The sequence below is a fragment of the Amblyraja radiata genome, chromosome 38, assembly GCF_010909765.2.
Source record: "Amblyraja radiata isolate CabotCenter1 chromosome 38, sAmbRad1.1.pri, whole genome shotgun sequence".
NCBI classification, from domain to species: domain Eukaryota; kingdom Metazoa; phylum Chordata; class Chondrichthyes; order Rajiformes; family Rajidae; genus Amblyraja; species Amblyraja radiata.
In genome coordinates this window covers 4,700,372-4,718,957 of record NC_045993.1, presented here as the reverse complement: position 1 = coordinate 4,718,957, position 18,586 = coordinate 4,700,372, and the positions used below count along the sequence as shown (strand labels likewise).

General features: G+C 46.0%; 1 protein-coding gene across 1 annotated transcript; it reads right to left on the bottom strand.

Annotated features, from left to right (window-relative positions):
- Window positions 1-11,176: 11,176 nt before the first annotated feature.
- On the bottom strand, window positions 11,177-15,344 carry LOC116966759 (ferritin, heavy subunit-like). The gene is made up of 4 exons (XM_033013080.1): window positions 15,221-15,344; window positions 13,140-13,286; window positions 12,098-12,223; window positions 11,177-11,449 (listed from the first exon to the last, which is right to left on the bottom strand). The coding sequence occupies exons 1-4, from the start codon at window positions 15,320-15,322 to the stop codon at window positions 11,303-11,305; spliced, it is 522 nt and encodes a 173-aa protein (XP_032868971.1). The 5' UTR covers window positions 15,323-15,344; the 3' UTR covers window positions 11,177-11,302.
- Between the last annotated feature and the right edge of the window lie 3,242 nt (window positions 15,345-18,586).

Genomic DNA, 18,586 nt, shown 5'->3' with positions numbered 1-18,586 from the left:
ACCACCGCCTCGCAACACGGCCGCTGGTTGGCCAAGCGCTTGGCCGACCGGCTGCGACCTTCCAAACATGGCGGCCGGCGGTGCCACCCCGGGCTGCGACCTTCCAAACATGGCGGCCGGCGGTGCCACCCCCGGGCTGCGGCCTTCCAAACATGGCGGCCGCCATGTTTGGAAGGTCGCAGCCAGGGGTGGCACCGCCGGCCGCCATCTTGAACGAGGCATTCAGAGTCACACATAGGCCCAACCTGACCCAGCCACATGTGCAGATGCTGGTTCACACCAAAGATAGACACAAAATGCTGGAGGAACCCAACAGGACAGACACCATAGGTACACAAAATTGCTGGAGAAACTCAGCGGGTGCAGCAGCATCTATGGAGCGAAGGAAATAGGTGCCGTTTCGGGCCGAAACCCTTCTTCAGACACCATCTCCGGAGAGAAGAAATGGGTGGCATTTCTGGTCTAGAAGACTATCTTCTTCAGACTGTCCCACACCTGTCTGCTGCTGGACGCCATGTTTGGAAGGTCGCATCCATGGCACCGCCGGCCGCCATCTTGAACGAGGCATTCAGAGTCACACAGAGGCCCAATTTTTTGCCCACCGAACACATCTCCACATACCTCGACTCCATCCTATCCCCCTTGGTCAAATCCCTTCCCACCTATGTTCAAGACACCTCAGACACTCTCCGCCGCCTCCGCGCATTCCACTCTCCAGGCCCTCACCCCCTCATCTTCACCATGGACGTCCAGTCACTCTACACCTCCATCCCCCACCAGGATGGCCTCACAAAGCCCTCCGGTTCTTCCTCGACCCAGAGGAGCAACCTATACCCAGCCACTGACACTCTCCTCCGCCTAGCGGAACTGGTCCTTACCCTCAATAACTTCACGTTTGACTCCTCCCATCTCCTCCAATCCCCCTTGCCCACACCTGACCCAGCCACATGTGTAGATGCTGGTTTACACCAAAGATAGACATAAAATGCTGGAGGAACTCAACGGGACAGACACCATCTCCGGAGAGAAGAAATGGGTGGCATTTCTGGTCTAGAAGGCTATCTTCTTCAGACTGTCCCACCTGTCTGCTGCTGGACGCCATGTTTGGAAGGTCGCATGCATGGCACCGCCGGCCGCCATCTTGAACGAGGCATTCAGAGTCACACAGAGGCCCAACTTGCCCACACCTGACCCAGCCACATGTGTAGATAGAAACATAGACAATAGGTGCGGGAGTAGGCCATTCGGCCCTTCGAGCCTGCACCGCCATTCAATATGATCATGGCTGACCATCCAACTCAGTATCCCATCCCTGCCTTCTCTCCATACCCCCTGATACCTTTAGCCACAAGGGCCACATCTAACTCCCTCTTAAATATAGCCAATGAACTGTGGCCTCAACTACCTTCTGTGGCAGAGAATTCCACAGATTCACCACTCTCTGTGTGTGAAAAATGTTTTCCTCATCTCGGTCCTAAAAGATTTCCCCCTTATCCTTAAACTGTGACCCCTTGTTCTGGACTTCCCCAACATCGGGAATAATCTTCCTGCATCTAGCCTGTCCAACCCCTTAAGAATTTTGTAAGTTTCTATAAGATCCCCCCTCAATCTTCTAAATTCTAGCGAGTACAAGCCGAGTCTATCCAGTCTTTCTTCATATGAAAGTCCTGACATCCCAGGATGTCAGGACTTTTGGAGATGCTGGTTTACACCAAAGATAGACACAAAATGCTGGAGGAACTCAACGGGACGGACACCATCTCTGGAGAGAGGAAATGGGTGGCGTTTCTGGTCTAGACCCTTCTTCAGACTGCCCCACCTGTCTGCTGCTGGCCGCCATGTTTGGAAGGTCGCATCCATGGCACCGTCGGCCGCCATCTTGATCGAGGCATCTGATTCCCGCCGCCATGTGCCCCGGCCGCCATTTTGAATAGGAAGCAACTGCAGATGTTGGTTCTCCAAAAGATTGCAAATTGAATTTAAACTGGCGGTGGACTTAAGCAAAAAAAAGGATTCTTGGAGAACAAGAGCTTCCTTAAATTTAGTTGTAGACAAAAATGCTGGAGAAACTCAGCGGGTGCAGCAGCATCTGTGGAGCGAAGGAAATAGGCAACGTTTCGGGCCAAAACCCTCAATTTTAGTTGTGTCCGGTTGATAGTTCAAGTTGGTACGCTCATAAGTGATAGGAGCAGAATTAGGCCATTCGACTCATCAAGTCTATGCCGCCATTCAATCATGGCTGATCTATCTCTCCCTGCTAACCGCTTTCTCCTGCCTTCTCCACATAACCCCTGACACCCGTACTAATCAAGAATCTATCGGTCTAAGACAATTTACAGAAGCCAGTTGACCTACAAACCTGCTCGTCTTTGGAACGTGGGTGGAAACCGGAGCACCCGGAGAAAAACCATGCTTTTGCGGGAAGAACGTACAAGCAGCACCCATAGTCAGGATCGAATCCGGGTCTCTGGCGCTGTGAGGCCGCAACTCTACCACTGTGCCACCCTGCCAATATCTGAGACAGTGTTGTTAAAATACGGCCTAGCTACATAAAAGTTATTACATTAGTCGAGTTAGTTCAGCGCAGAGTTTTCATGGGAAGCAGGGCTGTGGGGTGCAAGTACACGCAAGGTCATAAGTAATAGCAGAATTAGGCCATTAGGCCCATCAAGTCTACTCCATTCAATCATGGCTGATCTATCCCTCTCAACCCTATTCTCCCTTCTTCTCCACAAAACCCCTGATACCCAGAAGATCTCGGAGAAAACCCACGCGGTCACGGGGAGAACCTACAAACTTCGTACAGACAGCACCTGTAGTCGGGATCTAACCCGGGTCCCCGCGCTGCAAGCGCTGTAAGGCAACAATTGGTGATTGGCCTCATCAGCAACAACGATGAGTCGGCCTACAGGGAGGAGGTCCAGCACTTAGCAGCATGGTGCGCTGACAACAACCTGGCCCTTAACTCCAAGAAGACCAAGGAGCTCATTGTAGACTTCAGGAAGTCCAGGGGCGGCACGCACACCCCCATCCACATTAACGGGACGGAGGTGGAATGTGTTTCTAGCTTCAGGTTCCTGGGAGTCAACATCTCCGATGACCTCTCTTGGACCCACAATACCTCAACTCTGATCAAGAAGGCTCACCAGCGTCTCTTCTTCCTGAGGAGACTGAAGAAGCTCCATCTGTCTCCTCAGATCCTGGTGAACTTCTACCGCTGCACCATCGAGAGCATCCTTACCAACTGCATCACAGTATGGTATGGCAACTGCTCTGTCTCCGACCGGAAGGCATTGCAGAGGGTGGTGAAAATTGCCCAACGCATCACCGGTTCCTCGCTCCCGTCCATTGAGTCTGTCCAAAGCAAGCGTTGTCTGCGGAGGGCGCTCAGCATCGCCAACCATGGACTGTTTACCCTCCTACCATCCGGGAGGCGCTACAGGTCTCTCCGTTGCCGAACCAGCAGGTCCAGGAACAGCTTCTTCCCGGCGGCTGTCACTCTACTCAACAACGTCCCTCGGTGACTGCCAATCACCCCCCCACCCCCCGGACACTTATTATCACTTATTATTATTTATTCAAATCATTTGCTATGTCGCTCTTCCAGGGAGATGCTAAATGCATTTCGTTGTCTCTGTACTATACACTGACAATGACAATTAAAATTGAATCTGAATCTGAATCTGAATCTGAACAACTCTACCACTGTGCCACTGTGCCGTCCCCTAATTGTGAAATTGCAATGCATTTTCAGATGCACCACACAGCCTCCCCCAAATTATTGTAATCAATCCTACGCTCTGCAAATCAGGTGCCCATATTGAAGATTCACTGAAACATCTTTCCAAGATGACAGATGAAGGGTTGAAGACAAACTTAAATCTAATTTTAAAGGTCAACCTTAGAAAGCTGATTTTGCTTTAGCACATCAAACGACTTGAAAGTATGTAGTTAGATTTTGTGGGTTATTTATATCCCACTAAAATAGGTGCAGCAAATTATACAACCTGGTTATTACCGCCCCACCCAACTGCAGTCCTTGTGGAATGATAAAATAATTGAAAGAAAACGTTTTTTACCATGTGGAACCTGTTATGACTTGGGATGACCAAAGGAATGATCAGTTTCGTTTAGAGATACAGCACGGAAACTGACCCTTCGGCCCACCGAGTCCGCGCCGACCTGCGATCCCCGCACACTAACACTACTACACACACTAGGGGCAATTTACACTTATACCAAGCCAATTAACCTTGGGATTAACACGTGTCTTCTGTGTGTCTTTTTAATTAAAAAAAAAAAAATTTAATTTTAATTTTTAACTTGATTTGACTTGACTCTCTGAATAGCCGCACAAGAGTTCCTATGTGTGTAAGCACAAATGGCAAATAAAGTGTTTGACCTTTGACCTAACCTACAAAACTGTACGTCTTTGGAGTGAGGAAGGAAACCAAAGATCTCGGAGAAAACTTACACGGTCACGGGAAGAAGGTAAAACTCTGTACAGGCAGCACCCGTAGGCGGGATCGAACTCTGCCGCTGTAAGTGCTGTGCCACCACACTGCCTGGGCATCATGCTAGTCTTCCATTGAAAAGGGAGGATAATTGAGAGTAAAATGTTACATCATTTGCAGCACACATTCTTTTTTGTGTGCTGCAAAATGGCAAAAAGCATTTCACTTCACTACACCTGGGTGTATGTGAATGTGGCTAATAAAATACCTTTGATACCTTTGATACCTTTGATTCATGGTCAAAGTGAATCAAGATGTATGACATTGGGCCTTCAACAACAGTATAGAATTTGTGACTAAAAGCGTACATTAACAATAAGGCGATTTGATGCTCTGGGTTTATTCTTCACCCAAGTGACAATCCAATGTCGTAAAGATAATATCCCTACAGTGAATTTGGTAATTCACACTCCCCAATGGGAGAGCTTGTACTCTCCCAGGCCATTCTAGGGGGATCCCAGTCTCCTTAGGTTGGCGAAATACGATCCCAAAGCTTCTTGATCATCCCAGGACAACAGTGGAAATGGTTCCTGCCGATGCCAGTATCCCTCAGGTAACAAAGGACACTGCAGATTTCTCAATAGCTTTTGGGTAGAGCCAATTACAGAAGATAGATGTGCATTAATTTGCAATGCTAATATTCACACCCACACAATTACAATGGAGAGACTATGACCAGGGGTCGTAGCCTCAGAATCAAAGGACACTCCTTTAGGAAGGAAATGAGGAGGAATTTCTTTAATCACAGGGTGGCAAATCTGTGCAATTCTTCGCACAGAAGGGAGGTCAAATCAATGGATATTTTTCAAGGCATAGATAAATTCTTGATTAGTATGGGTGTCTGGGGTTATGGGGAGGGCAGGAGAATGGGGTTATGAGGGAGAGATATTTCAGCCATGATTGAATGGAGTCGTCGACTTGATGGGCTCAATGGCCTAATTCTACATAGAAACATAGAAAATAGGTGTGGGAGCAGGCTATTTGGCCCCATGAGCCAGCACTGCTATTCAATATGATCATGGCTGATCATCCAAAACAGTACCCTGTTCCTGCTGTCTCCCCCAATTCCCTTGATTCTGTTAGCCCTAAGAGCTCTATCTAACTCTCTCTTGAAAACATCCAAGCGAAGGTTAGGTAGAGCTCTTAGGGCTAACTTCCACTGCCTTCTGTGGCAGAGAATTCCATTAATTCACAACTCTCTGGGTGAAAACGTTTTTCCTTGTCTCAGTCCTAAATGGCCGACACCTTATTCTTACATTGTGAGCCCTGGTTCTGGACCCCCCCAACATTTGGAACATTTTTCCTGCACCTAGCCTGTCCAATCCCTTAAGAATTTCAAATGTTTTTATAAGATCCTGCTGCTATCACTTATGATCTTATGAACAATGGAGTTTTTGTTCAGGCAGATGCCTAATTAAAGACCAGGTCTCAAGTAATGATTAGGAAAACAAGCTTGATATCTGCAGTGCAAATTGTTTTAAATATTGTTATAACACAACTTCCACAAAGCTCAACTATTTGAAATGCAGTCAAAACAACTTACATGTGAATCTGTTTTTTTAATTGCTAATAGACTTTGGTTCTCATCTCCTTTTCCTTGCCTGGTGCTAAGCATCAATGTATGTGTCCAGAGTTAGTAAATTGGGCGGCGCGACTCTTGTCAGCAGCGGCCTCTGCAGTCCGTCTGTCTTTTTATTGTTTTCTGTCTTGTTCTATGTAGTTTTTATTGTTTTTTTTGTCGGGGTATGTGTGTGGGGGTGGGGTGGGGGAACTTTAAGGTCTTTCCCCTGCACGGGAGACCCGACCTTTTCTTTGTCGGGTCTCCGTTGTCGTTGGGGCTGCAACGTGGAGCGGCCTCCAACAGGAACGACCTGGGGCTCCAGTCGCGGAGCTGCGGATTTACTCACCTTCACGGAGCTGGCTGAGTCCCGGAGCGGGTGGAGCTGTGGTGGAGCGCTGCTGTGACCCGACACCCGGAGATTTGGAAGCTCCTACCGCAGGTCTGTGGACGGTAATACCGGGAGCCCGCGGGTCCCTGCTGGGAGACCGCTTTTCGGGGCTTCCGCAACGGTGACTTCTCCCGCCCGAGTTGCGGGGTTGAAGATTACCTGGAGCAGGGCCTTACATCACCGCCCCGCGCGGCTTGGAATGGCCGCGGGACTTTGTGAGCGCCCGCCGGGGCTCCAACACCAAGAGCCCGCCGGGGCTCCAACACCAAGATCCGGTGCTTGGCCTTGCATCACCCGGCGTGGCTTTAATGGCTGCGGGACATTTAACATCGCCCGCTGGGGGCTTTGACTCTGTCTTTGACTCTGACATGGGGGGGAGAGGGGAGTGCAGGGGAGAGATATGTTTAAGTTTTGCCTTCTATCACAGTGAGGAGGAGACTCACTGTGATGGATGTTTATGTGAATTGAATTGTGTTGGTGTGTGTCTTGGTTCTTTTTTTTGTATGGCTGCAGAAACCAAATTTCGTTTGAACCTCATGTGAGGTTCAAATGACAATAAAAGGTATTGTATTGTATTGTATCTCCATTGTTCCATTCATCTTGCTCTGCCTTCTGAGTGGAAAAAGTTACAGGCAGGTTGGGACGTACAACTTTCGCAGTTTATTGGCGACGTAATTAAAATTAACGGCTGACATTTAATCCTACCTCACATTCCAACTCAACCAGTAAAGACTCAAAGATTGATGCATTTGTTTTTAAAAAGTGCAGTTGGTTTCCTACAAGTGATTGATGTTGAACAGCTGAAATGCAAGATGTTATTCTCCCTTCTCTGCTCCATGATTAAAAACATATCCTTTGACTAAAATAATATTATTAAACGTCCCAGTCTGCACCAATTAGCATTCCATACTCATATGGGTAGGAACAGAAAACATACCACTCCATATGGGCAGGAAGATAGGCAGGCAAGCATTTCTAAAATACAAGTAGTGAATTCGTTGTGACAGACGGTTTAGTTTAGTGTTTCGAGATACAGCGCGGACACAGGCCCTTCGGCCCACTGAGTCCGCGCCGACCAGCGATCCCCGCACATTCACACTATTCTATGCACTCAAGGGACAATTTAGAATTATACCAAGCCAACAAACCTGTATATCTTTGGAGTGTGGGAGGAACCCGGGGATCTTGGAGAAAACCCACACAGGTTAAGGGGACAAGATGCAAACTCTGCAGACAGCACCCGATCCCCGCACTTGGCGTTTGGATATTTCCAGATTCTTGGCAATTGGTCCCTCTGATGTTGCAGCTTTTGAGTTTCCTCGTTGGCATTTGAAAGTGTTTCGTTGTATTATGCACTGTGGAAGTCACAACGTTAGGAGAAATGTTAATCATTTTGTATTTTCTCTGAAGTTGTCCGACTGAGTTAAGGTTGTAAACAGTAATGCTGTTGGTACGTTCCTTGTTCAAAGTAATCAAGATGTCTGTTTGAACAATCAAACCAACCATTGAAGTATGAAATGGATATATAGCTGTGGATGCCATGAACAGTCTCTTTCCCTGCCTGAAGATTGGACATGTATCATAAGATCATAAGTGATAGGAGCAGAATTAGGCCCGCACACTAGCACTATCCTACACACACACACACACACACACACACACACTTGGGACCATTTACAATTATACCAAAGCCAATAAACCTACAAACCTGTACATCTTTGGAATGTGGATAGAAACTGAAGATCCCGGAGAAAACCCACGCGGGTCATGGGGAGAACATACAAACTCTCTACAGATAGCACCCGTAGTCAGGATCGAACCCAGGTCTCTGGCGCTGTGAGGCAGCAACTCTACCGCTGTGCTATCGTGCCACCCTCCCTACCCCCTCTTTTTATATTCTGAATGACTGAGTAAACTCAGTTCTGGCAGGACGTCAGTGAAGGATGATTAAACATGCTTGGATCAACGAAAATCAGAGGTTTCTAACCATCTGAATCAAGATTCAGTCTGAAGGGTCTCGCCCTGAAACGTCACCTGTTCCTTTTCTCCAGAAATGCTGAGTTACTCCAGCTTTTTGTGTCTATCTTAAGTGAAGATAGTGGGTATGTGGAACATGCAATCTTAGCATTGAATGCAGGACATTTAGACAGGTACAGAGCAATGGTTTGGAGGAACATGCCAAAAACACAGGCTCACAAGCATAGGGGGCACTTCAGTATGTGGACTATATGTGGCGTTAAGTTGGGAAAAGGGGAAGTACAACGGGATCTGGGGGTCCTTGTACATCAGTCTATGAAAGTAAGCATGCAGGTACAGCAGGCAGTGAAGAAAGTGAATGGCATGTTGGCCTTTATAGCAAGAGGAATTGAATATAGGAGCAAAGAGGTCCTTCTGCAGTTGTACAGAGCCCTGGAGTATTGTGTGCAGTTTTGGTCCCCTAATTTGAGGAAGGACATTCTTGCTATTGAGGGAGTGCAGCGTAGGTTTACAAGGTTAATTCCCGGGATGGCGGGACTGTCATATGCTGAGAGAATGGAACAGCTGGGCTTGTGTTTAAAAGGATGAGAGGATATCTCATTGAAACATATAAGATTGTTAAAGGCTTGGACACGCTAGAGGCAGGACACATGTTCCCGATGTTGGGGGAGTCCAGAACCAGGGGCCACAGTTTAAGAATAAGGAGTAAGCCATTTAGAACAGAGACGAGGTAACACTTTTTCTCACAGAGAGTGGTGAGTCTGTGGAATACTCTACCTCAGAGGGCGGTGGAGGCCGGTTCTCTGGATGCTTTCAAGAGAGAGCTGGATAGCGCTCTTAAAAATAGCGGAGTCAGGGGATATGGGGAGAAGGCAGGAATGGAGTACTGAATGGGGATGATCAGCCATGATCACATTGAATGGCGGTGCTGGCTCGAAGGGCTGAATGGCCTACTCCTGCACCTATTGTCTGGACTTTTTTTCCTTTGTAATCAGTGCCAAAATATGGCAACTGTGGTTTATGCAAAATAATTTTAGGGTGTTATACATACGTGGCAATAAAGAACCATTGAGATAGGCAACCCGGCTGGCATGGACAAGCCTGGGCCAAACAGCCCATGTATGCTGTGTCACTCCAAAGGAAAATACTTGACAAGGAATAAGTTTATTTAATCCATACCCTCATTTTTTGGATTTCATGTGTGGAAAGTTTGAAGTTGGTTATTTAACCAATTATTGCTGCATAAAAGAGAAACTGGCCAATCTATGAGTTGGCCCACCTCACCCAGCAGCTCCAGTAAATATTTAGTTTAGAAATACAGCGCAGAAACAGGCCCTTCAGCTTCCCAAGTCCGTACCGACCAGCGATCCCACCCCGACACACACTAGGGGCAATTTGAAATTTACACCAAGCCAATTAACCTACAAACCTGCGCGTCTTTGAAGTGTGGGAGGAAACCAGATCTCAGAGAAAGCCCATGCAGGTGACAGGGAGATCGTACAAACTCCGTACAGACAAGCACCAGGATCAAACCAAGGTCTCTGATGCTGTAAGGCAGCAACCCTACTGCTATGCCACCGTACCACCCAAAATGTTTGGTTGATTTCCACATGCACCCTAAAGAACTGATAGAGTGGACACCAAGTCTGCTGCAGTGTTCTTTTCACAGTAAAGATGTTCTGCAGGAACAGAGGCTTGTCTGTAACACTAGAATAGGCAAACAGAAAGCCAATTTCTTCGCCCAGGCAGTCCCACTCTAATGAGCCATCAGTATTTTTGCACTTATTGCAAACTGGAAATCCACTATAGTGCATACAAGACCACATCACCCCGATCCTGGCCTCTCTCCACTGGCTCCCTGTGCGGTTCCGTATACATTTCAAGACCCCTCCTCAATGTCTACAAAGCCCTCAATGGGCTTGCCCCCTCCTACATTAAAAGTCTTCTCACCCACCACTCCACCTCCAGGTCCCTCAGATCAGCCGACTTGGAGCTGCTGAATATCCCGCAGTCTAGGCATAAGCTCAGGGGCGACCGCACCTTTGCGGTTGCAGCTCCTAGACTGTGGAACAGTATCCCCCTTCCCATCAGAACTGCCCCCTCCATCGACTCCTTTAAGTCAAGACTAAAATCTTATCTATACTCCCAAGCCTTTCCTGACATAGAAATTAGGTGCAGGAGTAGGCCATTCGGCCTTCGAGCCTGCACCGCCATTCAATATGATCATGGCTGATCATCCAACTCAGTATCCCGTACCTGCCTTCTCTCCATACCCTCTGATCCCCTTAGCCACAAGGGCCACATCTAACTCCCTCTTAAATATAGCCAATGAACTGGCCTCGACTACCCTCTATGGCAGAGAATTCCAGTGAGCGAGGGCTATATGTATGTAGTTTGTTTGTTTATTCTATTCTTATAACAAATGCAAATCACTTTGGCCAACGAGAGCTGTTTTTTAAATGTGCTATATAAATAAATGCGACTCGACAAGATTCTAATCACACTTGTAAGTCTTTGGAGTGTGGATGGAAATCAAAAATCTCAGTGAAAACCCACGTGGTCATTTCACTAGTAGTCAGGATCGAACCTGGGTCGCATGGCTCTGTAAGACAGCAACTCTACCGTTGTGCCACCGTGTCACCTGAGTGCAAAACAGTTGCAACTCCGAACAAATATGTCAAAACTTTAATAAAAAAAAAAAAAAAAAAAAAAAAAAAAAAAAAAAAAAAAAAAAAAAAATAAGCACCTCAAAGACAAAAGCCAGGCCATGAATAAATATTTTATTAGCATTCCACAGCTTTGTACAGTCAAATGGGATGAGAACGTGACAATTCAGATAAAGCTTCAACTTTCACCTCCTGTTCACTTCAGGGAGACCTTGTCAAACAGGTACTCTCCCAGGCCATTCTCAGGGGATCCCAGTCTCTTCAGATTGGTGACGTGATCTCCAAGCTTCTTGATCATCTTCACTTGGTCGTCCAAGTAGTGGTGCTCCAAGAATTCACGCAGCTGGAAGGACAGAGAGAATGTGGTCACATCCTGAACCAGACACACAGCGATCCGGTGCTTTGACACTTACGTCTGATTGGGAGCATCAGGTGTATAAAAACATGGGAGGCATACATCGAGTAGATGCACAGAGCCTCTTGCCCAGAATAGTTATAGTCAAGGACCAGAGAACATAGATTTAAGGGGAAAGATTTCATAGGAGTCGGAGGGGTAACATTTTCACACAAAAGGTGGTGGGTGTATGGAACAAGCTGCCAGAGGAGGTAGTCGAGGCTGGGACTATCCCAACGTTTAAGAAACAGTTTGACAGGTACTTGGATAGGACAAGGACAGGTTTGGAGGGATATGGGCCAAATGCAGGCAGGTGGGACTAGTGTAGCTGGGGCATGTTGGCAAGTTGGGCCGAAGGGCCTGTTTCCAAGCTGTATGTGGGCGCAGTGGACTCGAGGGAGTTGCCAAGTGCCCAATCAATGGCAGTCTCATTAGTACTTCAAGACAGCAAGCCAGTGGACCTCCCATCTACACCAATTCCTGGCAAACTCGAGAAGAAACCTGGCACCCACTCACTCCCTCCTGTGAATGGAATCAAGCCAGTCCAAGTAAGGCCTGCCCCATCTTAACTAACCAATTTGAGTGTAGCCAACTTACGCTTGGGTCAGTGTGCTGGTTGGCGAGCTTGTGTAGATCCAGCAGACTCTGGTTCACATCCTTCTCCATCTGCAGAGAACTCTGCATAGCCTCCAGTCCATTACCCCACTCATGTTTCTCTGGCTTCTGCCAAGGAAAGCAACACTTGACTTGAAATGGATTAATTACACAAGCGGAAGAAACAGCCACAAAGAATCAGAAGATAGACACACACACACACACACACACACACAAAGCTGGAGTAACTCAGCGGGCCAGACAGCATCTCTGGGCAAAAGGAATAGGTGACATTTCGGTCTGAAGAAGGGTCTTGGCCCAAAACGTCACCCGTTCCATTTCTTCAGAGATGCTGCCTGACCCGCTGAGTTACCCCAGCTTTTTGTGTCTATCCTCGGTTTAAACCAGCATCTGCCCCCTCCATCGACTCCTTTAAGTCAAGACTAAAAACTTATCTCTACTCCCAAGATTTTCCTGACGTCCACTGAGCGAGTGCAATATGTAGTTTGTTTATACTATTCTTATAACAAATGTAAAGCAATTTGCCCAACAAGAGTTGTTTTTTAAATGTGCTATATAAATAAATGTGACTTGACGACTTCCTGCACACAAAGAATTAGAATTTTGATTGATGCTAAATTTCAAGTAGAATCATTTTCTAAAGAGAGTATTATTTGAAATCTTGCATGGAATCCTGGCCACACACTCATCTCCCTGCTACCTTCAGGTAGAAGGTACAGGAGCCTGAAGACTGCAACAACCAGGTTCAGGAATAGCTACTTCCCCACAGCCATTAGGCTATTAAACTGGCTCGGACAAAACTAATTATTAATAACCACTTTCTGCTATTTGCACTTTATTTATTCATGTGTGTATATATTTATATCATGGTATATGGACACATTTATCTGTTTTGTAGTAAATGCCTACTATTGTCTGTGTGCTTAAGCAAAGCAAGAATTTCATTGTCCTATACAGGGACACATGACAATAAACTCACTTGAACTTGAATAAGACAGACTGCACTGCAATGGTGGAGACATACCTTGATGTCCTTGACCAAGAGCCGACCTCCACGGGCGTTCTGGTATTCCATCAGTTTCTCAGCCTGCTTCTGTTCATCACGGGACTGCTTCCTGAAGAACTCCGCAAAATGGTGCTGAGCAACATTGTCCCGGTCAAAGTAAGAGGACTGCGGAGAGATTTACAACTCTGCTTAGTAACCCCAGTTATCACGAGTCTCCACCCGAAACGTCACCTCTTCCTTTTCTCCAGAGATACGAATGGATACTTTATTGTCACATGTGCCAAGTCACAGTGAAACTCCATGCTTGCATACCCAAGGTATGAAAATTGTTGATCTGGCATTTCGTTGGTTCACATGCTTGATCAATGGTGTTTTATCATTAATGTCTTATTATTATTATTAATGTTTAGTGTTTTCTGAGTCATTCATAACTGTCACTGTATGTCATGTTGTTACTTGTGGTCAGAGCACCAAGGTAATTTTCTTGTATGTGAATACTTGGCCAATAAACTTACTTACCGCATGAAGGGTGCTTATAAAGTATCCGCACCAGCTCCCACTACTCCGGGTCCCCATTGAGTTACTCCAGCTTTTTGTGCCTATTCAGTGTCAAACCTCGATTTAATCCAGACCACCCCCTGACTGCATCAGTGAATAACATTCCAGCCGTATAGGAACACAAATTCTCAATTATTCGTCACTCCAGCTGTAGCATTTAGAACTCTTTATTCAGGGAGAAGGATTATGCAGCATCAGAGAGAAAAAAAAAAGCATTAAGATATCTGTAGTTCCAACTAACAAAACAAAAAGAAACCATGGAATTACAACTAGAAAGAATTAAAGACTGGACATAACCAGCGGGCAAAAGATACTGGACACTAAACTGAACCCAATGCTGAAAAACAGGATCCCTTATCTGTCTAGGGTGATTAGGATGGATTGATGGGATTGTTGTTCACAGTTGTGTCTAGGTTCTTATCAGTTGCAACCTTGAGTTTCTCATTGTATTCATTAGATTCATTCTCAAGCAGTTAATTATTATTTTTTTTTAAATAACTAACCCCATCAATTCTCTGCAAGCCCCCATAGCCTGGATGTCAATTTATCCTGTAGCTGTTTAGGAGTGTTGGTGGTCACATTATGCCAAGTGTCAATTTACAGTAAATGGAGGTTTCTCCCTCTGCAGGCCAGTATTTATGCTTCTGATATCAGACTCTGGTGTAGGCGTGTCAGTTGCATTTCCAGCACAGGTTATTTGACAGATCTGGATTGATTGCCAAGTGGGTTAGAAAAGCCAGAGGGGCTTTAAGACAACATAATCACTCACACTTTTCATGCCGTGAATAGGGAAAGGCTGGGATTGAGTGGATGTGGAGAGGATGCTTCCACTGGTGGGAGAGTTTAGGACTAGAGGTCACAGCCTCAGAATTAAAGGACGTTCCTTTAGGAAGGAGACAAGGAGGAATTTCTCTGGTCAGAGGGCAGTGAATCTGTGGAATTCTTTGCCACAGAAGGCTGTGGAGGCTAAGTCAAAGGCTATTTTAAAAGCAGATTCTTGATTAGTACGGGTGCCAGGGGTTATGGGGAGAAGGCAGGAGAATGGGGTTAGGAGGGAGAGATAGACCAGCCATGAATGAATGGCAGAGGAGACTGGATGGGCCGAATGGCCTAAATCTGCTCCTATCACTTTTGACCTTATGAAGTGTGCACATAGACGTTCTAATTGAAATGTTCAATGCTTGGGCTTTGACAATGAAGTGGAAATAAGAGAACCAGGCACAAAGTATATCATGGTCTTTCACATCCATTGCATGAAAGTAGAATTAGTTTCACCAACAGGGCACTGTGAGTAAGTCCCACTGAGTTACTCCAGCATTGTGTATCTTACATTCATTCATGGACTACAAGGTAATTGGAGAACTTCCAGTAACAAACACAGCCAGTCTTGAGAAAGTTTTGCTTTCTAAACTCTTTGAAGGACTGCCACTAAAATATGGACCAAAACATGAACTCAAATATATACTGCAGTATATTCACCAGGAAGAGAAATAGTTCAAGTTATTCATTGAATTACAGCTTTCAGCAAAGAATGGACTTACCATGGCAAGGTAAACATAGGAGGAATTGAGTTCCATGTTGATCTGCCTGCTGACGGCATCTTCACAGTCCTTGTGGTAGTTCTGACGCACTTGAGAAGCCATCTTCTTGCTTGAAGCTCAAGAATTGTCTTACTTCTCACTCAGGCCCTTGTACTTATAGTGCTGGCTCAGCTCACAGTGTGGTTATAGGTTGACTTCACAATGATGATTGGCATTCCTGATAGCTAGTTTGTGATTGCTCATGAATCCAAGCACCAATGAACAAGAGCGGGTGATGGCAAGTAACATCCATGGGAGGAGTTGATGAGACCCAGGCCAATCAGGGGATTACTTTAGTTTGGTTTAGAGATACAGCTCGGAAACAGGCCCTTCGGCCCACCGTGTCTGAACTGACCAGCGATCCCCGCACATTAACACTATCCTACAAACACACTAGCGACAATTTACACTTATATCAAGGCAATTTACCTACAAACCTGCACGTCTTTGAAGTGTGGGAGGACTATATGGACGGGAAAGGAATGGAGGGTTATGGTCTGAGCGCAGGTATATGGGACTAGGGGAGAATACGTGTTCGGCATGGACTAGAAGGGTCGAGATGGCCTGTTTCCGTGCTGTAATTGTTATATGGTTATATGGTTATAGACAATAGACAATAGGTGCAGGAGTAGGCCATTCGGCCCTTCCAGCCAGCACCGCCATTCAATGTGATCATGGCTGATCATCCCCAATCAGTACCCCGTTCCTGCCTTCTCCCCATATCCCCTGACTCCGCTATCTTTAAGACCCCTATCCAGCTCTCTCTTGAAAGCATCCAGAGAACCTGCCTCCACCGCCCTCTGAGGCAGAGAATTCCACAGACTCACCACTCTCTGTGAGAAAAAGTCTCCGTTCTAAATGGCTTACTCCTTATTCTTAAACTGTGGCCCCTGGTTCTGGTCTCCCCCAACATCGGGCACATGTTTCCAGCCTCTAGCATGTCCAAGCCCTTAACAATCTTATATGTTTCAAACCGAAGGAAACAGAAGATCTTGGAGAAAACCCACGGGGAGAACATGCAAACTCCGTACAGACAGCACCCGTAGTCAGGATCGAACCTGGGTCTCTGGCGCTGTAAGGCAGCAACACTACCGCTGCGCCACCGCGCCACTTTGAAAAATCAAGGCTCTGGTAAATTGGCCTCCATGCTGTTTGGGTTCTGTGTCTGGACTTACATCTGAAAGTATTTTCTTGTGTTACATTTAAGAAATCACAACCTGAATTATTTTTCTGAAGTGCTCTATCTCCAGCTGTCTAAGGTTGTAAACTGTCAGAAGCTGGCCCCCTGATGTAGTTCCATGTTCTTTGCACCCCTCCACATCTCGTTACCCTCTACCCTGGCACTCGGTCCGAAGAAGGGTCTCGACCCGAAACATCACCCATTCCTTCTATCCAGAGATTCTGCCTGTTCCGCTGAGTCGCTCCAGTACTTTGTGTCTATCACCAACTTCAAAGTCGTCTTGCTGAGCCCCATTGTCTGTTCTCATTCTTACCTAGCCCACAGCTAACGATGGCCTGTTTCCTTTGTCATCGTAACTTTTTCATTCATTTGTTCAACATCTCTCTACATCATCGTCCACATCTCTCGTTTCCCTTTTCCCTGACTCTCAGTCCTAAAATGTCACCTATTCCTTTTCTCCAGGGATGCTGTCTGGCCTGCTGAGTTACTCCAGCTTTATTGTGTCTACCTTCACCTTGAACACAAAGCTAAGAGCAAGATTGGGCTTTCACACAACTAGAGTCAGTTGCATCAACGGGGAACCCATTGAACACAGAAGAAAATTAGAGAACCAACTCAGTTCCAAACACTTTGGGTTGTGTTGCTTTAATTTAGTACTTTAACTTTTTTTTTCACTTAAATTTTTATTGATTTTTAAGAGATATATACAAAATTTGAGTATAGGAGCAGGGAGGTTCTACTGCAGTTGTACAGGGTCTTGGTGAGACCACACCCGGAGTATTGCGTACAGTTTTGGTCTCCAAATCTGAGGAAGGACATTATTGCCATAGAATGGCCTACTCCTGCACCTAATTTCTATGTTTCTTTGTTTCAAAAACAGTGCAACACCATCACCATAAATAAAACAAAGTAAGAAAAACAGCAATCAAAATAAAAAAATAAGTAGATAGGGGAAAAAAAAATTGGAATAAGACCGTGTGGTTCACTTAACAAGTTAAAAAAAGAAAAAAACATTACCAGACTGATTCCTGGGATGTCAGGACTGTCTTATGAAGAAAGACTGGATAGACTCGGTTTATACTCTCTAGAATTTAGGAGATTGAGAGGGGATCTTATAGAAACTTACAAAATTCTTAAGGGGTTGGACAGGCTAGATGCAGGAAGATTGTTCCCGATGTTGGGGAAGTCCAGGACAAGGGGTCACAGCTTAAGGATAAGGGGGAAATCCTTTAAAACCGAGATGAGAAAAACTTTTTTCACACAGAGATTGGTGAATCTCTGGAACTCTCTGCCACAGAGAGTAGTTGAGGCCACAGTTCATTGGCTATATTTAAGAGGGAGTTAGATGTGGCCCCTGTGGCTAAGGGGATCAGAGGGTATGGAGAGAAGGCAGGTACGGGATACTGAGTTGGATGATCAGCCATGATCATATTGAATGGCGGTGCAGGCTCGAAGGGCCGAATGGCCTACTCCTGCACCTAATTTCTATGTTTCTATGTTTCAAAAACAGTGCAACACCATCACCATAAATAAAACAAAGTAAGAAAAACAGCAATCAAAATAAAAAAATAAGTAGATAGGGGAAAAAAAAAAGATGTAAAAAGAAAAAAACATTACATTGATTAGTTATCCGGAGATAATTCAATATTCATATATACCATCTAGTTCTATATTAGACAACCTTCCCATATCTAGCTCGGCATTTATCTAATTGGTGTCACGGCTCATATAAATGGTCCATTTTTCCCAGATCTTCTCAAATTACTTCTCCTTGACTCTCAAGGAATATGTCAGTTTCTCCATAGTAAAGATGGCTCGCACAATTCCTAACCACTGTTCCTGTTTTGGACTTTTTTTCATGAAGCCACTGCCTGGTAATGGCCTTCTTACTTGCTGCAATTTGGGACGACAGATGGCACAATGGGCTAAGTGTTCGGCTGGCAACCGGAAGGTAGCCGGTTCGAATCCCGCTTGGAGTGCATACTGTCGTTGTGTCCTTGGGCAAGACACTTTCACCCACCTTTGCCTGTGTGTGAATGTGTGTGAGTGATTGGTGGTGGTCGGAGGGGCCGTAGGCGCAGATTGGCAGCCACGCTTCCGTCAGTCTGCCCCAGGGCAGCTGTGGCTACAGAAGTAGCTTACCACCA